General features: G+C 41.3%; 3 protein-coding genes across 4 annotated transcripts; 2 read left to right on the top strand and 1 right to left on the bottom strand.

Moving 5' to 3' along the window:
* Window positions 1–746: 746 nt before the first annotated feature.
* Window positions 747–3,779, top strand: LOC102079470 (snaclec echicetin subunit beta). 2 transcript variants are annotated; one of them, XM_005459093.2, is made up of 8 exons: window positions 747–800; window positions 870–942; window positions 1,072–1,098; window positions 1,376–1,420; window positions 2,813–2,982; window positions 3,125–3,256; window positions 3,421–3,529; window positions 3,620–3,779. In XM_005459093.2, the coding sequence occupies exons 3-8, from the start codon at window positions 1,089–1,091 to the stop codon at window positions 3,694–3,696; spliced, it is 543 nt and encodes a 180-aa protein (XP_005459150.1). In that variant the 5' UTR covers window positions 747–800; window positions 870–942; window positions 1,072–1,088; the 3' UTR covers window positions 3,697–3,779. The 2 variants fall into 2 exon arrangements, with proteins under 2 accessions (XP_005459150.1, XP_005459149.1); XM_005459092.2 differs by having other exon boundaries at window positions 753–942.
* A 1,424-nt stretch (window positions 3,780–5,203) lies between these two features.
* Window positions 5,204–9,723, top strand: zgc:91910 (Zinc finger protein 706-like). The gene is made up of 4 exons (XM_003454598.4): window positions 5,204–5,347; window positions 6,963–7,113; window positions 8,437–8,559; window positions 8,902–9,723. Exons 2-3 carry the CDS (start codon window positions 6,979–6,981, stop codon window positions 8,530–8,532), a joined length of 231 nt encoding a protein of 76 aa, XP_003454646.1. The 5' UTR covers window positions 5,204–5,347; window positions 6,963–6,978; the 3' UTR covers window positions 8,533–8,559; window positions 8,902–9,723.
* A 1,934-nt stretch (window positions 9,724–11,657) lies between these two features.
* bmp8a (bone morphogenetic protein 8a) lies at window positions 11,658–26,943 on the bottom strand. The gene is made up of 8 exons (XM_003454611.5): window positions 26,742–26,943; window positions 24,451–26,617; window positions 16,503–16,695; window positions 15,276–15,424; window positions 14,576–14,755; window positions 14,376–14,452; window positions 14,101–14,211; window positions 11,658–12,392 (listed from the first exon to the last, which is right to left on the bottom strand). The coding sequence occupies exons 2-8, from the start codon at window positions 24,947–24,949 to the stop codon at window positions 12,243–12,245; spliced, it is 1,359 nt and encodes a 452-aa protein (XP_003454659.1). The 5' UTR covers window positions 24,950–26,617; window positions 26,742–26,943; the 3' UTR covers window positions 11,658–12,242.
* Window positions 26,944–27,236: the final 293 nt, after the last annotated feature.

Below are 27,236 nucleotides of genomic sequence, written 5' to 3' on the forward strand. Positions count from 1 at the left end.
CAATTTCTGGATTCACAGAAGTATGTGCCATTGCCAGGTTTGCTATGTCACCCAGCACAGCACATGGAGGAGAGTCCAGGAGACGGACAGTTACTCGACAGCGTGTTAGGTCCTTATCAGTGTGACCAGTATCTGGTTTTACAAGTAGAGACAGAATGAACACTGCCAGACCCCTTTTTCCCTTTGATAATTTTCATTTGTATCACATGATGTTGCATCCTTTTGTTCCTAACACATCTATAAGTATAGATATCCAGGGGTTTTCCAATTGAGTTGTTTTCAAAGTATTCCTTTCTACACAGCATCTCAAGGGAGGAAACTGCATTTGGTGATGTCCCTGGGTTCTAGACTTCAGCCAGTCATTGACTGCAAATTTTAATCCAAATATTAAAAACAATCATTATAAAAATACTGGACTATGTTGGTTTGTTCAATCAAATCTGCATTGTTGGGTTTAAAATCCCCTGTGGTGATGTACGCAGAATTCTGTGTTTAGGGCCATAATTTGTTGGACAGTGGCGTACCTATTGAAGTGGTCAAGAAGTGAAGACTTTGCAGAAGCTACAGAATTTTCATGAATTTACTTGGTCATCGGTGCAGGTGTGCACTTTTGGAACACAACACCTGTTTTGGAGTCTTCAGAACGGTTAGTGATTTATTTTTTATGAAGTTATTTTTTTGCCTAATTCAATCAGTAACCGTAAGTGAAAAATTGTTTCCTTGTTGCTTCTTGTATATAAGAGTTTGTTATTTCACAGGACTCCAGAATTCAGCCGAGAGATTAAACTTCACTGAAGCAGGTGCCTGAACTTTCTGTTGTTCTTTCCTTTGGGTTTGTTTAAATTTGTATTTATTACTTTTCTTTGCAGCAATCCATCACCCAAAACAAACTGAGGGTATTTTTCCTTCTTTGTGCCGGCATTGCTTTGTGCATCACAACAGGTGAGACTCATCACAACAAAGAAAACCAATGAACAGAAAAAAAATCAGCGACATTTATGATGCGCGTCTTTGTCAACAACAAAGTAGTTTCTGAAAATACTTAACTTCAGTCTAAATCCTCTTTCACAGCAAATCCAGCGCCTGACATGAAGCAAGGTAAAAGTCCTTGTGATGCATCTTTAACATTAAGTAGGTCAAAGTTTAGTTACTGCCAGCACAGAGGCTACATAGATGTAACTTTTCCTCCAGAAAAGTATTTTGCATGTTTTGTGGCTTTGTTCATGCAATAAAAATTAACTGGAAAAAATGGTACAAATGTGTAAGTAACTGTGTTCCCTGCAGGTCAGTGTCACTTCTACTGTCCTCCTGCACATGCAAAGCTGACAATGTACATTAAAACATACATTTGATCCATTCTTATGTTCTGTACTAGAGTCACCACAGGAGCTGATCCCTGCTCAGCAAAACATGACTCGTGGTAAGGGAGAATATTTCTTACCTTGTCTGTCCTTCAATCACGGGTCCTCTGCCGGAGGCCTGGGAACTTCAGGGTACTGTGCAGGATCCATGCGGTTCCTAAGATTTTCCTCTTCTAGACAGAAATCTCAGATATCATTCTGAGTTTGGGGGTCACTGCACCAAATGCTCTGATTACTACGAGGACCAAATCTTCTGCACCAGCTCTCTCAGGTATTTCTCAAGCTTCTCATGTTCCTTCTTCCTAATGTTGCTATCACTACATCTATCACTATGGCCTTCTTGCTCTGCTTATCCACCACTACAATGTCCATTTAATTAGCCATAACCAGTTTGTCCCACAGGATCTTACTTTGCTTATTCTCAACCACCTTAGGGGGTGTATCTCTCTTTGGCCTTGGGACATTTAGGCCATACTCAGCACAGATGTTCCTGTATATTGTTATGTAGTAGGATTCCAACTTTTCCCTATTCTCATCCCCTGTGCACTTATGCCATAGCCTTGTACCAGTAGCCTCAACACCTGACGTGAATCTTGCTAGTCCAGGCAACTTCAGTTATATATTTCCCACTCATGTACCAAGGTAGGCTTTGGGGGGCCTAACCTACAGCAAGCCGGACTGAAAGGTTTGGTAGCACAGGAACAAGCTCTGAGCACAAGCTCGAGCTGTGTAAAGACGCTAGCAAGATTACATGGGTCTTCCAGATACAGGCGGGCAAACTCTGATAGCTAACCAACCGGGCATGGTAGTGGTGAACAACCAGAGGAAGATATGTCTGTGAAGGTTCTCAGTCATCCAGGTCATCATAGTCTAAGGAGCTTGGAAAGAAAAGCGTCTGGACTTCTTTAAGTGAAACGTCTTCAAGCAACTTAAAGAAGTCCAGACGCTTTTCTTTCCAAGCTCCTTAGACAACCTGAGGAAGATGGCTGTAGTGATAGATGTAGCTATACAAAGTGCTAGCAATATCAAGAAGAAGGAGCACGAGAACCTTGAGAGTGTAGCTGTAGAAGATGTGAAGGGTGAAGGCAACAGTGGTCACCGTGGTAATCCAAGCCCTCGGTCAGTGACCCCCAAACTGAGCGAGTGACTCTAGCAGATCACAGGAATGTCATCCAAGATCTCTGTAATAGGAACAGCAAAAATACTGCACAGGACCCTCAAGCTCCTAGGCCTCTGTAGAGGACGTGAGCGTGAAGGATAAAGAATCGCCTGCATGGCGATTGTGTACATTTTTTTTTTTAAATTATATATAAAAAAGAAATTATAACAAAATATAGAGAAACTCTCTGAATGAAGTCTATTGTCTATGGAATACCAGCACTTTTCCCATTTTCGAACTTCTTCATCTCTGGTCAATTCAGGATGTAGTTCATTAATTATTTTTTAACCAGAGATGAAGAGAGGGCAGCCGCTGCAAAAAGCAGGAAGGACGGCTGTATGGAAAGAGGGATTCACTGAGCCTCCATCCCAACATGAAGGGAACTGTCCCCCTGAGTTTCATGAGCACTGGGGGCGATGCTTCGGCTTCTTTAGAATCCCCATGGCTTGGATAGATGCTGAGGTAACCGTGTTACATCACAAGACCTTTAGAAATTACCCAGAAATCCATTATTTTTCATAGTAAAAAGAGTAACTTAAGCGTGCAGTTACCATTGAAGTCTGAGGCACTGTGTTTGCACTGAATGATGTGTCTGCTTTTACAGACACATTGTTGGTTGTTTGGTGCCAACCTCGCCTCCATCCATGAACAGGATGAGTATGATTTCTTAATAAATCTCATGAATGAAATTGGATACTATGGTCCGGCCTGGATTGGCGCCTATGATGCTGTCAGGGTAATGTAAAATGCAATTAATTGTTATTATAGCAGAACATTTATGCTAAAGAATGTCTCCCTGCTTGTTGTAAATATGTGCCCTGACTGTTGTTATGATTTTATAAGTACAACTGAATTCTTCTTACATTGCTTGCCGCTGCTTGTCTTTTTTGTTTTTTACAGTTTGGAGATTGGCTATGGAGTGATGGTTCAGTAACTGATTTAAACATGGCCCCTGACTTGCTAAAGGACTGGAATAAATGGAGACGTTGCCTCTCAATAGGTTCAAATGGTAACGTGACTAAATCAAGTGACTGCAGAAATGCATGAATGTATTTTGAAATATAAAGCAGAATGGTCACTCCTCTTGTTTTCTTATCAGATTACCCAACATTGAAACGTCATCATTGTGAAGAGAGGCTTCCTTTCATCTGTGCATTTAGACCAGGGCTGTGTTAAGCACTTACCTGCAATCAGTCACATGAAACCAAACTCTAAAATTCCTTTACCTTTTTTGCAAAATAAAAGTGGTTTCTCTTAAATCATAGCTCAGTTTTATTTTATTTATTTATTTATTTCTCTTCATGCATTGCCCTGGGGTACATCAGCATAATATGTATATGAATGTCATGGTACAAAGCACAGTTAATACAGTCTCATATATGAATCTGGTCTGCTTTTTATTATCATAAAATGTCGACTGTTTGATGAGGTCTTCTCTCATGGTACCCCCGGTATAGATCAATGTCATCAGCATACAGCAGGGTCTTTACATCAGGATAAACAGAAGGTCATGATATGATATGATATGATATGATATGATATATACACTTTGCCTTGTAGCTTCCCTCATGGTTAATGTACTCCTAGTCCCAGTGCCAAGCCTGGTTAAATGGTGAAGGCTGCATCAGGAAGGGCAAACATCTCAAATCAAACATCCAAAATCACAGTATTTCTCTACCAGACCAGATGGAGCCCTGATTAACAACAACTGCCTCCTGTGCTATTGGCTAATAATGTGCCAGTGGAAACGGTGATATTGTTGACACTTAAATGTAGGGACTCTGACTGGTTAAGAGAGAGAGCAGGATGATATGACTAAGAGAAGGAAGGTAGATGTGTGAAAAAAGACCAAGTGGAAGGGAAACAAGGCTGGGAGCGTTAGAAGTAGATTTAAGGTGTTCTATCATGCTGTAGATAGGAGCCAAAATGGGGTAGAGTTAATCTTGAAGGAAGAGCATGTTAGTAATGTTCTGGAGGTACAGAGAGTGTGCCCCACAGATTGGATATCAATTAAGAGAAAGAAAAATTCTGGAGTAAATTGGATGAGGTGATAGAGATTGTAAAATGTAGCTAGGCAGCATCAGATGATAGTCTGATGGACAACTTTAGAAATCCAAAAGAAGAAGTGGGTGAAGACAGAGTCAAGGATTAAATGGTGGAAGTACAAGAAGGAAGAATGTTGAGAACTCTTCTAAACTCTTTCTAAATCACTCTCTGGTGGTGCTGAGGGATACTGCTAAGAAGGTGTTTGATACATCCTCTGGACAGAGGAAAAAAAATAAGGAGACTTGGTGATGTAATGAGGAAGTGCAGGAAAGTCAAAGGAACGCATCAGCAAAGAAAAAGTGGGATAGTCAGGGAGATGAATAAAGTTGACGGGAGTACAGAGAGGCTACATGTACAACAAAGAGAGAGGAGGAAAAACAAAGGCTTATAATCAGAATACCTTTATAATCACTAACTGTGTTAAAATTAGAGTAAGTTGTATTGGAGGCAGGACATTAAGGAAAGAGAAAAGGACTTCCATTAATTGGGTGGGCTTTTGTTTTACAGATTGAAACCAACCTGTAAAACAAAAACATAAAATGAAATAAAAAAAAAACAACACAATTATACTAACTCAGGTGTAACACAACGTCACTCGTTCGGGGCTAGATAGTTATACTATCATCTCTAGATGAACGTGGAGCTCCGCCCCGGTCCTGCAGGGGGCGCTGCTGGTCTCGTTGTCGCATTTCAAAGCTTAGAGAAAAGCCTCCGCAGCTTCCTTTAGCACATAAAAAAAGAGATAACGACAAAGGAGCGAAGGCAGAGCCGCATCTCGAAGGTAAAACCGAAGAAAAATGAGAATATATCTCCCTGTTAGGGACCTGTAATTTATTCTGGCGTTGTTTAATCCGGATTTGTACTTAACACTGCTTCGTCTTTAGTATAAAAACACCGCACAGCTCTGTAACTCGCGGTCACATGTAATATCAGCTTCCCTAGCTAGCTCAGCTAACAGGGTTAGCAAGGCGGCCCCGGCTGAGGAGAGGCCCGCTGGCGGTGATGACGGTTTTCAGCTGTTTATTTAACATTTTGGCAGGAAAACAATACAAAGTCAGTGGCATCGGTTAATTATTAGTAACCTGTTAGAGGCTGTTCATTCTCTCCTCGGTCGTCGAGGGTAGCTGCTGTTAACGATCTTTAAAGGACTGAAAGTTGTGATGATTTTGACGTCTTTACTTTTTTATGAGAATATACACAGGGTTATAAGTGGTGCTTGATTAATGCGTGCTGTTCCCCTTAAGATCATTTATTGGTTGGCTCCGTCCGGATTCCCAATTGTATTGAAATCAAAGTCTTTCTAGAAGCTAACCTCGCCACTCGGCAGCCATCTTAGTAACGCCCCCCAGGCAGTTATGTTTGAAGTGTTAAGTAAATCAAGTTTGGTTGTTGGTCCCCGGGACCATAAAAATCTGTATTGATGCGTTTGGAATCACCGTATAATTCAAATCGTTTAAAATGTGTGAAAAGTTGTATCTGCAGTCGCATCCAGACACTGCTACAGCAAGTCATCGTGTTACTTACCTCCGTGCACAGAGTCACTTGAGAGATTTTTTTTTTATAGATATGTGATATATTTATAAATATGTTATAACGATTATTTTAATAGTCGACTAACCTGCCTACATTTTCTTTGGTTAGTCGACGATTATATCAGTAACTCTTCTTACTACTGACCCCGTAGTACTGCAGTCACATCATCTAGTTGATGTTCTGAGGGTACGTGAGGTCTCATAGTCTGGTTTCAAGCTTGGTCAGTTCCTCTCGCATTCAGTGATCCTCCTTCTATCGCACTTGCCAATAGGGGTGATGATATCTCTCCCTTGCCGTAGCATGTGTGATGTGTGTTGTACCTTGTCAATCTCTAGCTGTGAGAGCATAGGGGGGTCTAGCCTTAGGACTGGATACAGACACCCTTGGTGGGAATTGAACGTGCAACTCCCACTCCAAAGGCGTGAAGACCATCCAACTCTGCTAGATCAAACTCACTGTGGTGACCCCACAATAATAAAGGTCCGCTCAAGAAGAGATTGTGGCTACTGGATCACTTTGACAATTACAGAAGTCTGTAATCATATAATACAAATGTTTAATACAGAAAGGTAAAATTTGGCACTTATACAGAACTTTATGAAAAAGTTGACAAAGTAAATTTTTACAAATGTATTACAGCTATGCCACAAACATTTCAGTCAAGCTCCCTTCACCAGAGAGGAATTCAGTGTGCCAATAATCCAAATCAGTTTGATTTTATGCCTTTGTTGTCTGAAGAAAAAAACTCTTAACATGTGGTTATCAGATCCCTGAAGATACTTAGTTTATTGCAAAAGAAATGCACGACTATAAGGTAGGTAGGTTCTTGTGCTGTTATAACTTGTTGCCTGTCGTTCCTGCAGGTTGAAGCTGAGGGCCATGGCTCGTGGGCAGCAGAAGATTCAGTCCCAGCAGAAGAACGCCAAGAAGGCAGCAGAGAAGAAGAAATCTCAGGGCGCTGACCAGAAGACTGCAGCCAAGGCCGCTCTGGTCCACACCTGCCCTGTCTGCCGGGTAAGAAACAGCCACAGCTTCTGCTGAAGCTTGCAGAGGTCTTCCACCTTTGTTTTTAAAATGTTGATGCTTCACATTTTAAGATGTTAAAACAACCAGTCAGCAGCTTCATACATCATGTGGCTGGGTTCATACATCGTGTGTGTGAGAGAGACGAGGGAAACTCTTTAGAGCAGTGATTCTCAAACATTTTAATCTCACCAGCACTGTAGAGATGCAAGACAGGTTTGTCTGTATGCACTAATTTCAGTAATTGTCATAGGTTAATTGCAGGGAGTTTATCGTAATGGTCACATAAATATCTTGGTTAAGTGTAATCAGGGCTAGATATGGAAAAGGTCAGAGGTCATTTAACTGAGTTTTTAAAATGTAGCTGTTCTGCTTATGGAGTCGGAAGTGATTGAAAGTGGAAAGTAGTTTGCATCAACTTTGGCAATTATTCAGCTGATGGCCACAGATTAGGTACGTTTGAACTTTCTCACCTCCTCAGGTCCATGTGCACGAATCCAGACCGCTGTGTGGATTATTAAAGAGCAGGTGGATCAGTCCAGATGTTACACCTTTTTTTGTTTTGTTTTGTTTAAAGAATGTCATTTGACATCGTCCACTGTTAGGCTCACGTTCAGGTTGTAGCTACAAGCTGTGACAGTCTCAGACGTTAATGTTGAATAACTTGTTAGCAGGATTGATTTTACATGAATTTTAGACAAGATTTTTTTTTTTTTTTTTACTGGAAGCTTTCTGGTTTCTGTTTGTAGTCTGAATAATGTTAACTAATCGTGGGAAGGCTTTACCTGCAGGTAAATGGTCTATGTGGAAAGCAAGAGAAACACAGTGGCTGAAATTAACTGTAGAAATTGTCAGTTTAGCTTTTTAAAATCTGCATCCTAGTTTGAACTGTAAACACTGAAACAGAAAACAGGAAACCAGGCTTGAATATCTTTCTGCCGTCAGCACCGGAAACCCCAAAAATTTGGATTTCCCCCAGAGGCTCAGTCAGATGATAGCTGATAGGTTCACAGATTGTTAAACTCACAGTGCTAGTTGGTGCATTAAGTATTCTTTAAGGGTTTTGCCCCCAGTCAGCAAACACAAAGTGGCCTGAAACATGTAAGAAATTAGTTTATCTGATAAAGATTTTCCTGGAGCATTTTCCAGAATCTAAGTATGGTAAGCTAATATACTCAGGATAAGTAAGGCTGCTGTTGCCTTACTTAACCTGCTGTGCCAGGGGAAGTGAAACCCTGTTAATGGTTGTAATGCAGTCGTTTGAGACCTTTTGCGGTGTTGTTTCTCATGCTTTTACTGTCCTCCTCCTTTCAGACACAGATGCCCGACCCCAAAACCTTCAAGCAGCACTTTGAGAGCAAACATCCCAAGTCCCCCATGCCTCCCGAGCTTGCGGATGTTCAGGCATAAAGGACTGCTGACTGGACCTGAATCTGGGTGAGTAGTACCTGTAGTGTTCAAAAAAACACAGTGTTTCCCACTCTCCAGGTTTCAAATGTAGACCAGGATTTGCTCTGCCAGGTTGCTTACTGGTCAGATTTGTGTTGTATGATGTTGGATGCACTAAAAGTCCTCCTCGGACTGCAGCTGGCGTCGGTAGTCCTTATTTCCTGCTTTGGAGACCGGCTGTGAGTTGACGGGACACTCCAGTTGGAACCGAAAGCAGATTGAGAATTTTCTTAATTCAATATTTAAATTAATATTAGAGTGAAACTACACAGTAAACATTAGGAAACTGTTTAAACTGTAAACATGACCCCCACAAACTGTTGCTTACAGATACACAATGACTGCGGATTAAACATCGACTCGTGGCACCTGAAGGATGTTGGCGACGAACGCTGGGACCTCTCAGAATTCACGGACATCGGGTTGGGAAGGCGGGACGGGGCGGATGTGTGTATGTGCTGTGTACGTACATGTTTGTGTAAGAGAAAACAGTAATGATGGGGCAGGCGTACACCAGCAGCCCAATTTTATATTTATTGTGTACAACTACCTTGTTATTCCAGGTGGGGGGATGGGGAGGGGGAAGCAGAACCAGCAAGATTATCTGTCTGCTTACACTGAATCAAAATTGTGACTAATGACGGGGATCTGGAAAAGCTTCAATAGGATGTAAAATAAAATTTCTGAATGTTTGTCTATCTGACAGCCGGTTCTATTGAAACAGTGTCGTCCAATGAGGCGACAGCACATTCACTTCACTCATCCACATGGACGTGGCTCTGCTGTCGGGTCAACTCTTCAGCTCTGATTTTTTTTTTTCCCAAAATTGGCTCCTTAAGATGACCAAACGTTTCCTTTAATTTCCTGTCTGTATGGTCAGACTCCACAGCTTTGCCTCCTCTATGCTGCTGCTGCTCCACAGGTGTCCACACTCGGTAACACCTTACAACAGTACCTCACGTTAACCACACAGCAAGTCTATAACGCACTCTTTTTCAAATCTCTTCCACTTGGACTTCTCAGTATCATCCTTCTTGGCAATAACACCCCCCCATCTTTGTCCCGCCTCAGTTAAAGCAGGAGTTGTTCTGTAAACCAAACATGCAGCTCTGTGCTCATTGATGCTTTCAGCTATAGTTTGAAGAAGCTGCACGTAGCCCCAAAGGACTGAGAGAGAAATCATTTAGTTCAGAAACTGCAAAAGATAAGAGTTAAGGATTTTCTTTTTGGGTCTTCTTTAAATCACTAGCAAGCAAAAACAATTTGTTTTCACTGTAACTTTTTTTTTTTTTTTTTTACCCTTTTCAATAAATTGAAAAATGTATTTAATGTGATCGGTCTGCTCAGATGCCTTTTATTCTGCATGAGAATCGTTTTTGTTTTTAAATCAGTATAGTTAGTTAGGCTTTGTGTGTATTAGCTGGCCTGACTTGAACGTTACTCAGACTGTCACTATTAACTGTCTTGAACTCAAACTTACTACTTCAGGCTAACATAAAGAGGTTTAGTTAAAAGTTTGGGATGAATTTGCATGAAATTTTGTTTTAAAGGCGATGATTTCAAGAAAATACACAAAATATCAAACTAATCTGGATCCACAGACTCAATGCAAGGTGTGGAGCAGTCTTTGTCTGCTCCTGCTGAAATAAATACAATTTTATTTAATTCTTAATATTAGCACATGAGTATGCAGATATTTATAGACAATAGAAGAGTTCTGGTAATAGACATGTTCTGGTTTGCATTATTAAATGGCCTGTATTTGTATAGCGCTTTACTTAGTCCCTATGGACCCCAAGGCGCTTTACACTACATTCAGTCATTCACCCATTCATCCACCCATTCACACACTGGTGATGGCAAGCTACATTGTAGCCACAGCTGCCCTGGGGCGCACTGACAGAGGCGAGGCTGCCGGACACTGGCGCCACCGGGCCCTCTGACCACCACCAGTAGGCAACAGGTGAAGTGTCTTGCCCAAGGACACAACGACCGAGACTGTCGGAGCCGGGGCTCGAACCGGCAACCTTCCGCTTATAAGACGAACTGCCAACTCTTGAGCCACGATCGGTTACAGCCAGCACTGGTGAGGCAGTGATGATGATGTTTTTGATTTAACCACTCTCTTTGCTGCTGTTTGTAATTTGTAGTCATAATTTTAAACACGGTTCATTTTTAGCACATCCTGATAAAGAAATCACCTTAATTTGTGAAATTTTTTACTTTTTTGATTGAATATTGGTGACGATAACAGGTGTGACTCTTTTTTTTTTAAGTTGATCTATTATCTGTAATTCTAGCAAGCAAGACTTAACAGCTTTTTAAGCATTTGCAGCACTAACTAAATACAGGTAAATTCTCATGGGTGTTGATGAGATACAGCTCAACAGTTTACTTATATAAAACTTATCAGCATAAAATCTGTGTCATTCTTAAAGAATCTGAGAAACCGCAGAGCTCCCATTTGGTTTTAGACCAAAACATAACGTGCTCCAGACCAGGTTACATGTTCAACGTTAGTCACTGTTGTGATTTAGCCTCACTAAAAGCAGCACTCACTCTTCCTCCACAGAGTTACCAGGGTTCAGTCTGGAATCCGGTCGTCACATTTTCACCATAAAATAATTTCTGATCCCAAAGTTTGGAGCACTGATGTTCTCGGCTTTGGGAGTGGCTACTGCAAATACTCAAGTACACCGTACTGTTTCTTGGTGGAATAATGCAGCTGTGTGCCAGAACTGCTTATACATAAATGTGAAGGCACTTCCTCAGTGGAAAGCTCGTCTCTGCTGTCCTCCAGATGCATTTAAGGCCTTGAGACGTCCTTCAGCATCAGGCGTCAGACTGATTTCCAGGTTATAGGCAGGACGATAGAGACAAAGAGGCACTGGTTGAAAAATGGGAAAAAAAAAGCCCATCATCACGTTTACTTTCAGACCTGTTGAGACTCTGGTCTCACAGCAGGAGCCGGCTTCAGATTGGACTCAGGTTACAACATGTTTGCATTTCGATTTAGTGGAATAACTAGAAGTTGCTTAAAACTTGCAAAAATAAAATTAGATTATTTACAATCCTCAATCTCAAACTGATATTAAATGTACTGTTTATTTTATATTAACTGAATACAGTTTAATAATCTCTTCATATAGATTTTTCTTATAACAACAGTAGTGCTGTCAGTTAACAAAACAAAAAAATAAATCAGGCATCACTGATGGATTTCCTACCATCTAATATCATCTGCCTTCATGAGAATTGAAACCTTTCTGTAATAAGCTAAAGTCTGTGTGGTTTGATGCTGATTAGCTTTTTTCAATTTGAAAATGTGTATCAAAATAAGAGAAATGCCCAAATGTTTGCTCGTAACTCTTCCCTGAAGAAGCTAAACGATGTTCAATGCCAGAGTACATTTATGCCATTTCTGCAATGTAATCGTGCGCCGTGAATCGATTGTTTTCAGCATGTTTTTGTGAAGCCAAAGAGTCTCGGAAAATGCTGAAACACTGACAAAGGAGAAATCTGTGAACTTTAACTCTGAAAAACGGGACCATTCAGACCTGCTGGATGAGATTTGTTGGTCCTTCATCATCCAAACTGTTCACGTTTCTGCAGCGTCTGGAAAAATAAATCATCCTTTATACATTTTCTTCCAAGCGGTGCCTTGGACACTCTCATAGACAGCCGCAGGTCTTGACCACCATGTTGCGATGCTTTTTGAGGATGACGTTGTTGTTGTCGTCGTAGAACAGGACGGAGATGGGGCTGAGCTTCGTGGGGGCGCAGCACGCTTTGGGGACCTCGTCAGGCTTCAGGATGTGAACCTGCCAGAGCAGAGTGAAATACAGTTAATGCTTAAGTGTTGTCACAGAGAGTAAGAACAGTTCAGATATTTTATGTAACACAGAGAGAGGACAAAAATATAGTCCATTATAATATTTAAGCATGTTGTAATCAGGTGTTTACAGGAGTTGGAGTCTGTTGGCATGTTTTCAGGACTTTTATTTTACCAAGATGTCCAACTGAGACCCAGATCTGTTCTGCAAGAGAAGCTGGTCAGTGTGGCAGCCATACAGACTCAAAATATTAAAACAGAACATGAAGTATAGCATGTAACACATGATACACGAACACTCGGGGCTGTGCAGTTAACAGATTCATGAGTTTATCCATGATCTTCATGATATGAAAACAAAATAATCATGATTAAATGATTGATGTGCTGCTGTTTGTTTGCTTTGGCACCACAGAAGTCCAAATTCTTTTTTACTTCAAAATAAATTGTAGAAAACTAAACAGAAGAAAGTAGAAGCGAAACAATTTAACACAAACCAGTGACACACTCTGGAGCCTGATCAGCCCTGACAGTCTTCCTTGGATGAGGATGTCTAGCGATAATGGCCGAAACGCCCAACGAATCCAAGGTCCACTACTGACGATGTGTCTTAAAAATCTTAATGCTTTAAATATTATACTCTAGATCAGATTTCTAATCCCTAAACCTAACCAAGGAAGTAAAAGGAAATAAAAATTGGTAGAATAATTTGTGATAAAAGGCCGAAAGACCGTGTGAAGGTCTGCCTTTCTTCATGGTAGTCATCCCTCAAGACCTTCTCCATTTGAAGCAATGAATTATCAGGGATTGTAACAGCTAGTCCTTTTACTGAATCAGTTCGTGTTTCTTTTGTTATTTCAGTTAAATTAATAAAATAAAAGGAAATGCTCCTAACTGAAAAGATCCATTTAATACACCCACAGTCTGTCTAAACACTGAATGATCGTATAAAAAACTATTTGGATCTAATTAATGACCAGAACATTTGTGATTAGGATTTTCTTTCCTGCAGCGCAACAATTACCCACAACTAAAGAAAAACAGCCACATGCCTCCTTCACCACATTTATTACAGTGTGTAAACTCACAAACCATCGGCTACAAGTGCAGATCTTTCTGTAAAGTTTATTAAAATAAAAACACTTGAGATCTGTCAAATCCCACGGCACATAAAAAAGAATGACTTGAGTTCTCTTTGTGGAGAGCTGATGCGCAGTGATAATATATCATAGGCACAAAAGTAGAAGCTACAAGTTCACGAATCCACACCTGCGCAAACCCAGATGGATGCATGGGGGATACACCAAGTACCCCCCATGCATCTGGGACTGAACCATCGATCGCCTCAGTGGGGTTAAGGTCTGGGCTCTGTGATGCCGCATATGTGTTTGAAATGTTCCTCAATGAGTCCGTCAGGGAAGCAAAAATCCACTGATGGAATAAACGTGGTTGCTCATTATACACAGGTGGTCAGCTGACCTCATTTTTTGGAAACCTGGTGTTAAAAATGCACATGTTGTTTTTGTTGGTTGAGTAGTGTGTACACACATCAGGCCAACAGAAGCAACAAATATGATTGAAATTACTACACGAGGGGCTCACAGGGAAAGGTAACAACCTTCATGGTGTTTATTTTATCAGTATCTTTTACTCTGAGATGACTGAAGTCAGGATGTGATTGACTCGTGTGTACTGACCACTTGCTGGATGAGGGCGTGGTTGGTGGCGTTCATGCAGGCGCCCAGAGGATAAAAGCACTCTCCATCACAGTAGTACGCCGAGTATCCAGTAGGAGCCAAAACCCAGTCCTGAGCACAAAGACACAGGAGCCAGAAGTGATTCATAGTTTTTATCTAATCTACAAAGAAATGTCACGTATGAGAGCAACACATAAGACGTTATATCAAAGATGATTTAACTTTTATAGGTCACTAGTAAAAAGATGATTAACATAACGAGTAACATGACTGACCTTCCAGCCCAGATCGCTGAAGCTGACGTAGAGTTCGTGCTTTTTACAGGGCTGACCTCTGTTTTCAGAATTACGTTCTGAAGAAACAACAGAAAAAAAAGGTGAAAATTATTTGCATGATAAAACAACTAGTTAAAGGTTGTAACACGGTTATCAGTAAGGCCTGTAATCCCACAGAGTGAGACTGGCTGGAGCCTGACCTTTGAAGTTGGGGACTGGGAGGTCGTATTTGGGTTTCTTCCTGCGGGGATGAGGTTTAACGGCTCGCGGCGGCCGACACGGGACCTGGTTCTCCCTGAAGAAGGTGACCATGAAAGGCTGCTTGGAGCGAGGGCCTCTCCGACCCACCAACCCAATCCAACCCCCAGCCAAGGAGCGGTCTGAAAGAAAAGTATCGCGTTATATAAAATATATAAAGGTAAAGAAGCTGGCTAATAATTATGGAGACCTTGATACAGGGTGTTGACCTCCTGTGGCCACACCCTCCCTCATTACATAAATACACATCACCTGATCTGCTTAAGTCCAATAAGCATTTTTACACCTTGGAGTTATAAAATATACATAAAAATTGTGATATGGTCAAAATACTCACTACACAGCAAGCCCAGTATAAGATAAATAAGGATTATTTTGAACTGACTCATGCAAAGCTACACTCGATGAGTCCAAGGGTGAAGATATGGAGCTGGAAATGAAAATAACATGACCTGTTTAAGTATTTTCCACTGATTAAAACCACAGGGCAGGAAAGCAGGAGATAGTTGGAGGTTACAACCATATAAGGCGATATAATGGACCTAATGGCACTGATAGAAATGAGAATCATAGGTCTCCTTTATATCAGACTATTTCAAATCTAAATTCATTCCTGATTATTAGGGTAGGGGGCGCACCCACCTTCTTCTGTCTCTACGTAGAGACGTATGCCCATGTTGCTGCGAGGGTGGACGAGCCAGTGGTTGGAGGCTGAGGTGACGTCAAAAGCCAGCCAGCCCTCCTGTCCTGCAGGTACCGACTGCATGTCCAGCAGCACCAGCTCTGGCTCTCTGCAGGAAGAGGATATGTAGAAATTTAGAATTTAGAAGAACAGCTTGGTGGTTTCACTTATTTTGATTGAACATTTAAGGAAATTCTCAAAATAAAATCAGCATTTTTATAAAGTTTATATGCAGAAATTAACTATATGGTCAGAGGTCTTTTGATCTTTTAGTTGTTTTACACTTTACGTAAAAATCTACATCTCACATGCAGAGCAGGTCGTCTACTTATTGGAAGGTTGGTGGTTCAATCCCTGATAGAAACCACTTAGGCACAGAAAAAAAGCGCTTGTGTGAATGTTTGTGTGATCGGGTGAATGAGGCTCCTTCTTTCTCTCCTCTTTGGCCTTGCCCTCCAGCTGGTCGCAGCAGATGCTCCACCCAGTTCTTCCAGAAGTTTCTTCCAGCTAGTTTATCTTCCAGTTTAAAGCACCTCGAGGCCACTGTCATTGTGACATAGTGCTATAGAAATAAAATCAAACTGAACTGAATGGGCAGCTGTGAGGTTAGGATCTGAATGCTTCTTCCAGCTCTGGTGTTTTTCTCCAGCACATGCAAGTAAACTTTATCAGTCTAGACAATCGTAAACACTCGAGTCAGCCTGTATTTATCAGTTTGACAGATGACGTCCTTTATGGCTGTTATAAACAAGACTTCAGATGGTATTATTTTCACAGACTGCAGCCAGGCTCGCGATCTTTGAATCTGTGTTTTCAGTTATGCCTTGATCTGATTTGACCTGCTGATTTCATATAAAGTATATCAGTTCATGTTTATCTGTCTAGCTTTGTGTTTGAACCAGTTAGTGTTAAAACAAAGTAGGGCTGAGGCAGAGGGGGATGTGCTTATAGGTTTGTATCCATAAATTTAAAACAACATAAAAGGCGCTAAAGACAGGCTAGAGCGGATTTCCCTTTTTATGAATGTATTCAAAATAATAAAATAATAATAAGATCCTCTAATGAGTAGCGAACAAGCTGTCAGAAGGCCTAAAGCTGGCCGTGTGGGACTAAAATCAAGTATCTGAGACCAAGACAGAGAGGGAGAGCTACCGTAAAGGAAGAAAGACATAAAAGTGAGAAGAAACCTGTGTCTGTTCTCTCGTTTGATCTCGTAGACGGAGATGTGCAGCGTTCGGTTTGCCCTCTGACCCACCGTCAGCGTCTTATAGATACGAAACTCTGCCGCAGTCACCGTCTCACCCTTGGGGAGAGGGGTCAGGTCAAAACGAAACTCCTTCCAGTAGGGACGAGGCTGCAGGAGGTCACGCTCCTGCTCCACTGCACACAGAAAGAGAGAATAAGGGAGATTCCTATATATCAGCATGGCTTTTCAGAAGGAACAGATGTGATCAAGACCTTTAAACAGAGTTAGATTGTAAACATTTAGATGATTTGACAGTAATGCTGAAGTATTTCAAGCGTACATTCTGGAAGACGGAGGCACAGATGCTCAAGCATCATTCCTGCTCAGTGCATGCTGGTCCTGCACATTCATACAAGCCTGTATAATCTGAGGTGCCTAAAACGAGGGCAGTTTCTTGCAGAACACCAGAAGAAAGCGAACAGTCAAAGGAAAAAAACTGATAAACTAAATAATGCGATAAACAACAACAACAAAAACCAGTTAAATTAATCAAGCCTTAAACGTGTGTTGATGGTTGCATGACAAACTAAGAAGTAAATCAACTTTCCATGATGCATAAAGTAGAAGGAACTCAAACAAGGGCAAAAAGCGTCCAGGTGAAGGTTTGTTGACCAACACCAGATTACAAAATGTTCCTGTCACGCAAAAACCCGAGAGGGGAAAAAAGTGTTTCATCCAACCAGATCTGAACGGTTTGTCTGAGGAGTTTTAGTTAAAAGCAGATGAAAGAGGAGAGAATGTGTGTGTGTAACTGCGGAGAGAAGGAGTAACAAAAGTGAAGAAGAGGAGCAGCAGTGAGATCATCAGGAAATGAGTCAGAGAAAAGGACAGAGGGAAACAGTGATGAAAGAACTATTCACATCTTTGTAACACAAGTAAAAGATCAGACACAAAGGTCATCATTACAGTGTATCCCTCATTATTTTTATTAATGATAATTTACTGCTGTAGCTCCTCAATATAAAAGACAATTTAAACTACTGTGAAGTACAAATAAATAAATAACTATTATATCCTTCACAGAAAAATTCATACCAACTAACTGCACTCAAGAAGCAGAACTCAAGCAAATGCTAAATTATAAAAATGATTTACGAGAAAAAGGAGGAAAAAATGTCTTGATGCACGCTCAATCATCCAGGTTAGTCCGGATGAACACAATCAACTTTTTGGGAGGAACAAAAACTTTAAACTAACAGCTACCATCAGCAGCCTGTTTGCTTAGATGTGCAGAAAGACTGGAAACAGAATAATCTTCACTTTAGCATTACGCATTTTTTAATTAAAAACTCTGGATACGTTCAAACAAGCCTGACTTCTTTCCCCCAGACTGTATAAAAGACCAACGTGTTTTTGTTCTGAAAAAGTGAAGCCAAGGTGGCAGTGTTTTAAAATTGCATTCCTTTTATTGCCCACCAGGGGGCGACAGCTCTGCCTGCAGCTCCGTCTCGCTGTGACCCGATGACTTCATCGGCTCAGTTGCCAATGGTGATTCTGTGATAAAGGAAGGTCATCCAGGGACTGTCAATTACAAATCAGGTGACTGCGCCCACCTTTTGTGGCCTACAGTCCACGGCTGCACGTCATAAACAAATTCTGCTTAAAGGTTTCAACTATTTTTTCCTGTTAAAGCTAAATAATATTAAATAAAGAAGCTGTTCGGTTCTGTCATTTATTCTTCTAGCGAGGAACAAGCGCTTCAAAATCATATAAATACTGGAAAAATATTGAAAAAACGAAAAATAAATACAGAAAAAATATTGTTTACTGTAGTTTGAATACAGTAAACACATCACTGAAGGACAGCAGTCAGCCTCAACATTAATCTGAGGTCATCATATCTTTTGAGCACTTTAGTTTGTAATCTAGGACTACAGTAATTAAAACTCGGTCTGGTGTATTTTGCAGATACTCGATCAGAAACTAAGTTAAAGGTCTTTGTTGAGTTCTTTAATTGGACGAAGTTTTTCTAGAAGCAGGTCCTGAGAGTCTGCAGCCATCCTGAGATTGATCTAAGTTAACTGGATGTCTGGAACCAGTCAGATCGAATAAATACGGGTTAAAACTTTGCTCGGAAACACCCTTTAAGAGCTTTTCCTATCCTGAAAATTAAACTTCTCCCTCCATCTTCCCTGATTTTCATTTACTTTATTTATTAATTTTTAGTTTTATTTAGTTTGTATTGGTTTGGCTTTTTAATATTTATTTGATCTGCAACAGTGATTGTGCCGTGATCGGGTTTTTTTTTTAAAACGAGATTATTTATGTCACTTCACCTGTCGGTGGTTTTGCAGCTGACGGCGATCACGGCAAAGTTTAACAGCTACAAACCAGGAATATTTGAACTTACAGTTTTTTCCTGGTTGCTTTGGTTCGCTTGATACGATGCTGTGTCCTTTTAAAGCATAGCAGTTTTTCTCTATAAAATTCGTCAGCTTTATTTCATTATGCATGTCCTCTCATGCACACCTGTTCTGCACTTTCTCAGCACAAAATGAAAGTATTTATCCAGGTGCATTCACGCTCAATTCGCCTAGTGCCGACATTTATGACCGTTGTTATGATTTTTGTGATATTTTTTAATCATAAAAGTGTTTCTCACCATGAATTTATCAGTTTACTTCACTCATGAAATGATCAATAATGATCAATAATGATTAATAATTACAAAGCAATGATTGAGTAAAATGCAACTGATATATAAAATCAAAGGTTTATTTATTCAAACTTGTATAAACTGAAAATTTACCAATCAAGTACAATTAATTTGATCAGATTCCAATAAATTCAAATTTTACATATATTGACTCGCTTTTAGTTTAGATTTGGGGATGGACAGTGAACCCTGATCAGAAGACCTACTGGTAACATTTGACTGTTTGGCATTACAAACAGAAACTGAGCCATTACGAGATTTACTGTATAAACTATAATGGTAGTCATAAATGACCACACTTGGTCACTTGAGGGTTAAGCTGAGGTGCCCTGCTGAAGGACACATCAGGAGCTGCTGAGAACATGAGAGCATGAAAAGTCCTTCAGGGGTTGATCGTGACTCACAGGAGGAAACCCTAAACATGACACGAGGTGGAAAATGCAACTGAGGCCTGAATCTGTAAACGCAGAGGTGAGCAAGTGAACACACGCCCTCATACATCAGCACAGCGAGTGTGTGTGTGTGTGTGTGTGTGTGTGTGTGTCCGTCCTTGTAGAACCCTTCATGGACATGAAAGTCCTCGTCACTGGGGTTTGGCCTACACACACACTCACACACACACAGAGCATGTTAAATAGAGATACTCAGCAGAGGACACCCCTCATGGGTTGGGCGTGCACATATCAGCATACACACACACACACACACACACACACTCTGCAGCAGTAATTAGAGACACTTAGTGCTCTGAACCGCAGCAGCTGCTCCGCACACACACCACTAATTGCAGCCCTGCCTGGTATTTTTAGCGTCGCTCCCTCCACAGCAGTATTTTCATCTCAATTCAGACCGTTGGCTTTTTTTTGTGTGTCAGTGGGCCTTTAATTCTAACCAGCTGTGTCTTCCCATTACATATGCACAGACACACACACGCTCGCCTGTTTCATTCAGCTTACACGAACCACACGCACTGATTAGATTAGTTATTCGAGGAGCTGCTAAATATATTTGGTGTGCGGTTGGATGCTTCGTCTTTTTGTTGTGTGAAAGTTCACACACTCAGCCCGAGGTCTTTATTTCCTGCACGATATCTCAGATTTTCTCTGTTCGTCTGATGTGTTTTAGCCGCCCTCTTAAGTAAGTTTGGTGAAGTTTTAAAGGTTTTATCCAAAGGAAACTCTGTCCTGAGCTGTAGGTGATTATTAAAGATATGAGTCACCTCTGTTTACGAAATCGTGCCGCTTTGGGAGATGACATGCTGTGCTTCTGCAGCGCTGACTGATAAATTTCAGGGTGCTTTTTCTTTTCCAGAGCAGAGCAGATTTATTTTTTGTTTCTGAAAAAGCAAACCTCTCATCTGAAGCAGTTCATTAGAGACCCCGAGCAGAGAGGGGGTGACGTTTCCCACGGTGAACTGGGTGCAGATCACCATCGAGCAGGAGGAAGGAAACCATCGGGAAGAGGATGTTTAATGTTCAGGCTCGGACAGATAGACATCAGCAGGGCTGCGCTGTCGTGAGGCCAAGAGGCAACTTTCAGCAGTATATTTTTTCGGTATTAAATGTTCTGAATTTTCTTAATGGATTAGTTTTTTTGTTTGGGCTGCAAAATGTTAGAAAACACTGAAAATTGCAAATCAGTTTTTCATTTCTGTTCAGCTTCGCTCGGTGCGGTCCTTTCTCTGAACTGTCTAAACATGTTTAGGGTCAGTTTAGTGTGTACATGCTGGGTGGTGACTGTCAGGGCCATGTTTTAAGAAGTTAACATATAGTACAATATAAACAGTCTTCACAATCTTCCTCACGCTGGTGGTGTTGGAACATTTAACCAAACTGTATTAGTAGTATTTGCATTTTCTTTAACCACATAGTATCATTTATTCCCCATAAAATCTATAAAAATGTTTTTGTTTGCTTGCTTTTTAAATAATATAGTTGCTTAGAACCTTTGTTGGTAAACTACATGAACTCATGCGGAGGGTTTACTGGAGTCAGTCAGGGCTGAACTTTCTTGGTGATGCTCTGTTTTTGTCCCCCCCTATTAATTGACCTCCATCGAGTTCACCCTAACCAACATTTCTCACCATAATTAAAAGATGGGGATAATCAGTGTGAGCCTTTACTTGAAGATCTCGGTTTTTAAAAACAGACATCATGAGAGAGAGGTACATCTGAGTGCAGTGACTTTTCAATCACACTGTAAACCAGCTGTGAGGCAAACCTGCTTTATTGACCTTTTTTATTGTAACGGGGACATAATTTACAAAATTGGCATCATGTCATATTAGATGAGACTCTAATTTAGTGATCTTGACCATAAACGTATCAGGAAAGTGTTTACTGGGCTCGTAAATAAAGCCAGAAGCATTGGTTGTTTTATAACCCAATCTTTAGCAACAAGGGGAGTCGCCCCCTGCTGTCCATTAGAAAAAAATGCAGGTTTTACACATGCTCTCTTCCACAGCATGTTTTTTTTATCCTCTCTTCCTTCTCTCACCCCAACCAGCTGCAGCAGATGGCCCTGCCCCTCCCTGAGCCTGGTTCTGCTGGAAGTTTCTTCCTGTTAAAAGGGAGTTTTTCCTTCCCACTGTCGCCAAAGTGCTTGCTCATAGGGGTCATATGATTGTTGGGTTTTTCTCTGTATGTATTATTGTAGGGTCTACCTTACAATATAAAGCACTTTGAGGCAACTGTTGCTGTGATTTGGTGCTGTATAAATAAAACTGAATTGAATTGAACTGAATTAAGGCTCAACTCAGCAAAATGTCTGAACTAAACTAAAAATAACTACTAAACTTAATTTCATATGCAACTACAGTTAACACTATATTTTTAATGATAATTACTAACTTCTTGTTTGATCGCATTGAAGATTATGTCCAGTTAATCCATGCGGCCATTATTAATGAAAGCTCAGTAAAATAATCTAAACAAAGGACATAAAATACGTGGATCTGCTTCAGACTGTGGATAAGAAGCAGTCAATAAAGGGTTTAATTCAGCACACCAGGTGGTTGAAGAGTTTTATATGAAGAGACATTAAATGATAAAATGTACTTCTTAGTGGCTCATAGTCTGATTCTGTCATGTCACAGCCTTCTTACGGATAAAAACTCAAAGTATGGCAGGCCTTTATAGTTGACAGATCTGCAAAGGAACCGTGGTGAGGTGTTTGACTTCGATGATAATGTTTCTGTGTGATGACTTTCCACTGACTGTGGAGAAACAGACATTTCAGGCTGTTTCGTTCTGAACAGATGGTTCAGGATGTATTTCTTTACACCAAAAGAAAGGGAAACAGACTGGAGATGTTTTAAGTTATTACGCTGTTTCAGTGGTCTGGATACATATTGAGACAATATCCTAAATTTTGATTGGCTGCAGTTTACAGAAGTCCACGTGAATCTGCTAAGACACGAGCTGAAACAGAGATGTGAGGATCTGTGAATGAGTTCCTGCTGAAGCCCAAAGATGATCAGCAGACAGAAGAGCAGCAGAAGTTTGTGAATATTCCTTCACATCATCAATGCCAAACATTTCTCGTGCATAGTTTGTGTGTGTTTAAATTAACAAACTCATTGCATGCACCAGGTTTAGTTTTTTCACCCTACTTAATATTAAATTGGGCTATTTGTGCCCTGGGAGGTAAAATTAGTTTGATACCCCTGATTTGGACAGATTGACCAATCCACCTTTTCACATCTTACTTTAATCATCAAAGTCCTTCATCTAATATCACAGGAGCAGCAGTGGACTGAGGCTGGAGGATTTTAGGAACCAGGAACTGAAATGTAAACCTACCAATAAAAATCAGTCGTATTGACAGCGGGTTCAATCCGCTCTGCCAGGGGAAGAGTTAGAGGAAACTACGTGAGACTAAAACTTATGGCACTGACAGTGTCATCAAGTTCACACACTGTGCAATTTCATTCCTCTGAGTTTGCGTTTTGTAGCCAAACCACAAAAAGGCAAAAACTGTCCTGTCATTCAAAACTGATGATAAACAGCGTTCCTCTCTTTAAGCTATAAGGAGCAGTCCAAAGTTTTAGGGAATGCTTATACCCGTTTAGTGATGCCAGATGAGAAGACCGATGCCACAGCTTTACCTACAGATGTTAGACACTGAAAATTGGAGGGGGAAACATCTGGGCTGGTTCAGTTTCAAGGTAATAAAATCTACTTGACGCCAAATGTGACCCTAATTATTACCAATTAACACTTTAGATCTTGTTTGTTTAATGGCTATGATAAAACAAAACTAAAACCTAGAGATGCGCCTACATATCAGCAAAACACTGGTATTGGTTTTGTTGGCAATTCGATCACAGTTACTGCGATGAAGACTTTAAAATGATTCAGTTACTTTTCTTGAAATGTCTTTGTTTCTTTGACATGGGAGAAAAATGAAGACAAACAAAACAGAAAGACAACTTCAGAAAACTCTGGCACATCTATTAGTTACCTTTTAAATATCTAAAGAGGCTGAAGCTCCAGAAACGCTCGTGGCTTTCACCGGGGTCAAGAAACATCAGTACATGCTGAGAATGACATTTCCTGGTTTTAAATGTCTCGCAAGTCTTGCTTTCACAAACCTTTACCTGACCATTTCATAAAGCCAGTTTTACTGGCCTTTTTGATTCTAATGAGGACCATAATTTACAAAGTGAACATCACGTTGTATTAAGTAGATATTCAGATTAGAAATTGAGAAAATTAAATCATCAGGAAAATGTTTAATGAAGTCAGAAATCAGGTAAAAAGTAGGGCTGTTTTTCTATAGACTTCTGCAGTAAGCAGAGGAGTCGCCCCCTGCTGGGCATATGAAAGAATGCCATTCAAAGACACTTCCAGACCTGGACGTTAGGTGCATATTTTATATATCAGCTACAGTCCTATATTCCCACGATTAAAGGTACATTTTGTAAGTACTCGCTGCAGAATTTAACTAAAATTTTCACCACCAGGGGGCAGCATTTTACACACTTTTTCCTCAGGTTTCACATCGCACCAGGCTGCCATTGTGCAACTTCTCATTGACTTACAGGTTAGATAAAGGTGACACTGATTCACTGCACCATCTTGTGGTACAAATTGGTATTACACAAAAGAAAAGCATGGCTCTAGTTTAGCTACAGCTGGTAACTCTTCACCCAGTCGCTGATGTTTTGGACATAAAGTCATGGTGTTGATTGAGTTTTAGAAAAATAAGTACCTTTAACAGTTTTATGACTCACCAAGGTTGACGAAGCTCATCACCGTGTCGGCCTCGCTGACTACCGTCCCCAGCGGCGGTGTGTGCGTGCTGAGGGTTGGCAGGGCACCCCGGTTGACCTGAGGTGCCCCTTTAGATGACCCCTTGAAAGGTGTACTTGCAATAATCTCATTGCCTTCATCCTCATCAACCGACATGGCGTGGTACAGGTCCAGCATGAAGAGCGGCGCAGAAGACGGCGGTCGCAGTGGAGGGTGGGGTCTGGGTCTCCCCGGGAGACCCAGGATGGTCAGGATCTCCTTCTGCATCTCCTTCTTCTCTCGTCCACTAAGCTTCCGGAAGCTGGAGGGGACCACGGCCTCGGCCTGCTGGCTCCACAGGGAGAGGGAGAGCAGGAGCAGCAGGGAAAGGAGGAGCAGGGTCCAGGGGTGGATGGCGGACGTGGATCTGGCGCTCCTGGTGTGCGTCCGTGGCATCTTGGCGAAAAGGCAGGAGAGGCCGTAAGAGATGACCGAGGCCATGACTGTAGTCTGCCCCGGATTCTTCTCAAAGTTTCCCGTCACAAATAATCCACTTCCCTCCTCGCGTTCTCTCTCACCTCCACCAGTGTGACCAGCCTGACCACCACAGAGTGCCTTCTGCTCGCTCCTGTTTGTCCCCCGACTGCTTCAGAGTCACCACAGACAAATACAACCTTGATTTATGCCCGATGTGTTTAGAAGACAGCTGCCTCTGGACAGGATGTGTTTACAGCCTTAAACTGCCTGTTTATCTCTCCCTCCCTCCCTCTTCTACCTTCTCTAATCTCCTCTCATCCACTTCTCCCTCACCTCTCAGCCGTGGAGCAGGAGAAGCAGAGATAATGAGAGTGAGAGCATAATTACAAGCTTTTCAGATGTGTTTTGGATATAGACAAACAATGCCCCTATGGAAGATTGCTCGAGGCTTTGAAGTTGTAAACTTGCAGGATGGAAAGCAATTTCAGTGATGAGCAGGTGCTGCAGAAATTGGAGTGAAACCGGAGAGCCGTATCATCAGGTTAGCTCCGACTTTTTCTCCACCGCACAAGGAAATGAAGCTCGCACCTGCAGTGAGCCAAAGATTAACCCGGGATACCTCACGAGGATCATCTGCTGATGAAAAATAACTTCTGGAAACTTTTATCCAGTCTTCCGTGGGCACTTATTCATTCATTCAAGGCCGCTCGCCTCCCACACGTCTCTGGGGTGCCAGATGTCTCTCCTAATCCACTTTATAAAAATTGTTTCCTGACTGTAAATCCTTGAGAGGGGTGAGAGGTTTCTCCTGCAGTACTTCGCTCAGCGTGAGCTGTGCAGCGCTCTGAGTGTTTGAAGCCTGAACAGTTGTTCAAGACCAGAAGGGAGTTTCCCTCCCAGCCTCTGCCTCTCCTCCTCTTTCAAGTCCTAAAGCTTCTCTCTTCTCCTGCTTACATCTCATCAACCTCCCCTCCCAGTGGTCTCTTTGGGAGACCTCATCTCTCTCTTCCCTACCTCCACCCATCTATCTTTTCATCCTCTTATGACTGCTTCCTTTCATTGCTACTCCGCTTTAAGTGTCTGGCTGCCAGCTGCCTTGTTTAATGCTAAAACATCTCTGTTCGCTCGGTGAGTCAGAAGTCAGGAAGTCAGGGAGAAACATTTCTTTACACATGTAACCCTGCACAGAGCTGCCAAACTGACGGAAAGGTCGTAAAATAATAATATCAAGACAAAAAGGCAAAGTTTAAAAAATAAACCTTTTTAGAAGTTAGTAACAAGTCAACTTTAAATACACCGAATAAGATGATACCCAATTTTAGTTTTCACTGATGGATTTTGGGGTTTTTTTGGCTCTTTTTCAGCAAACTGCACAGATGAATAATGAAACAAATGAAAATGCCAAAAACCGCATTTCCTCTCATGGCCAGTTGAGGCTGGCTCTACAAGCTCAAACTAAAAACTGTATAAAATCAAAGCTTCTCAGTCATCCAGGCCATGGTGGTCTTAAATGGTTAAAATGACGGCAGCTGGACGACTTTGTGGTTCATGAAGACGTCTCACCTCTCGTCCAAGAGATTTACAACCTGATGGAGAATCATAAGGGCGTGGGAGGTAGTCCTGAGAGTTGTTGGCCCACCCTGTAATCTTGTGAGTCATTAAGGGTCACATGACCCAAGGTCAACCTAGCACCTAAAGGAGAAAGGACACTCGTTAGAGGATGCTAATCTTCACAGTTTGGACCAAGAAGACAGATGGTTTGACAGAGTGAGTGAAGAGAGGTGGTGGTCGACAACACCAACTATCAGACACCCACCATACTGTCTTGAGATCATTTTCTGGACGATTCAGCCGCCACTCACATCTAGACCCACATGATCTTAGTAAGTTTCATGATGGCAGAGTGGGCAGTGTCTCACAAAGGCTTCAAGGTGAGACATCGTCACAAACTAAAAAGATTAAGCCTCTGAAAGGTTTACTTGGTTTATCTGGAAAACAAAGGGTGAAAAAACTCTAAAAAGATCTCAGCAAATATAGATGCATGAACCTATAATCCACGTTTACTAGCAAATCTTATTGTTATACCCTCCGTTTCCACTGCATTTTATTTAAACTTGAACCAGTTCAGTTCACTCTAAAATCTCAAACATCGCTGTGTTATCTTGGCTCAGAATTAACGTCCAACATAAGTCTTTTTTTCTGAAGCTGCAGGTTTCCCGTTAAGCTATTCATTAGTTCACAGAGCCTGCCATGCAGCAGGCCTAATGCAAACACACTGTGTGCATGTGTGCGACTCTAAACCAAAAAGACT

This window comes from Oreochromis niloticus, linkage group LG22 (genome assembly GCF_001858045.2).
Source record: "Oreochromis niloticus isolate F11D_XX linkage group LG22, O_niloticus_UMD_NMBU, whole genome shotgun sequence".
Classification (NCBI taxonomy): Eukaryota; Metazoa; Chordata; class Actinopteri; order Cichliformes; family Cichlidae; genus Oreochromis; species Oreochromis niloticus.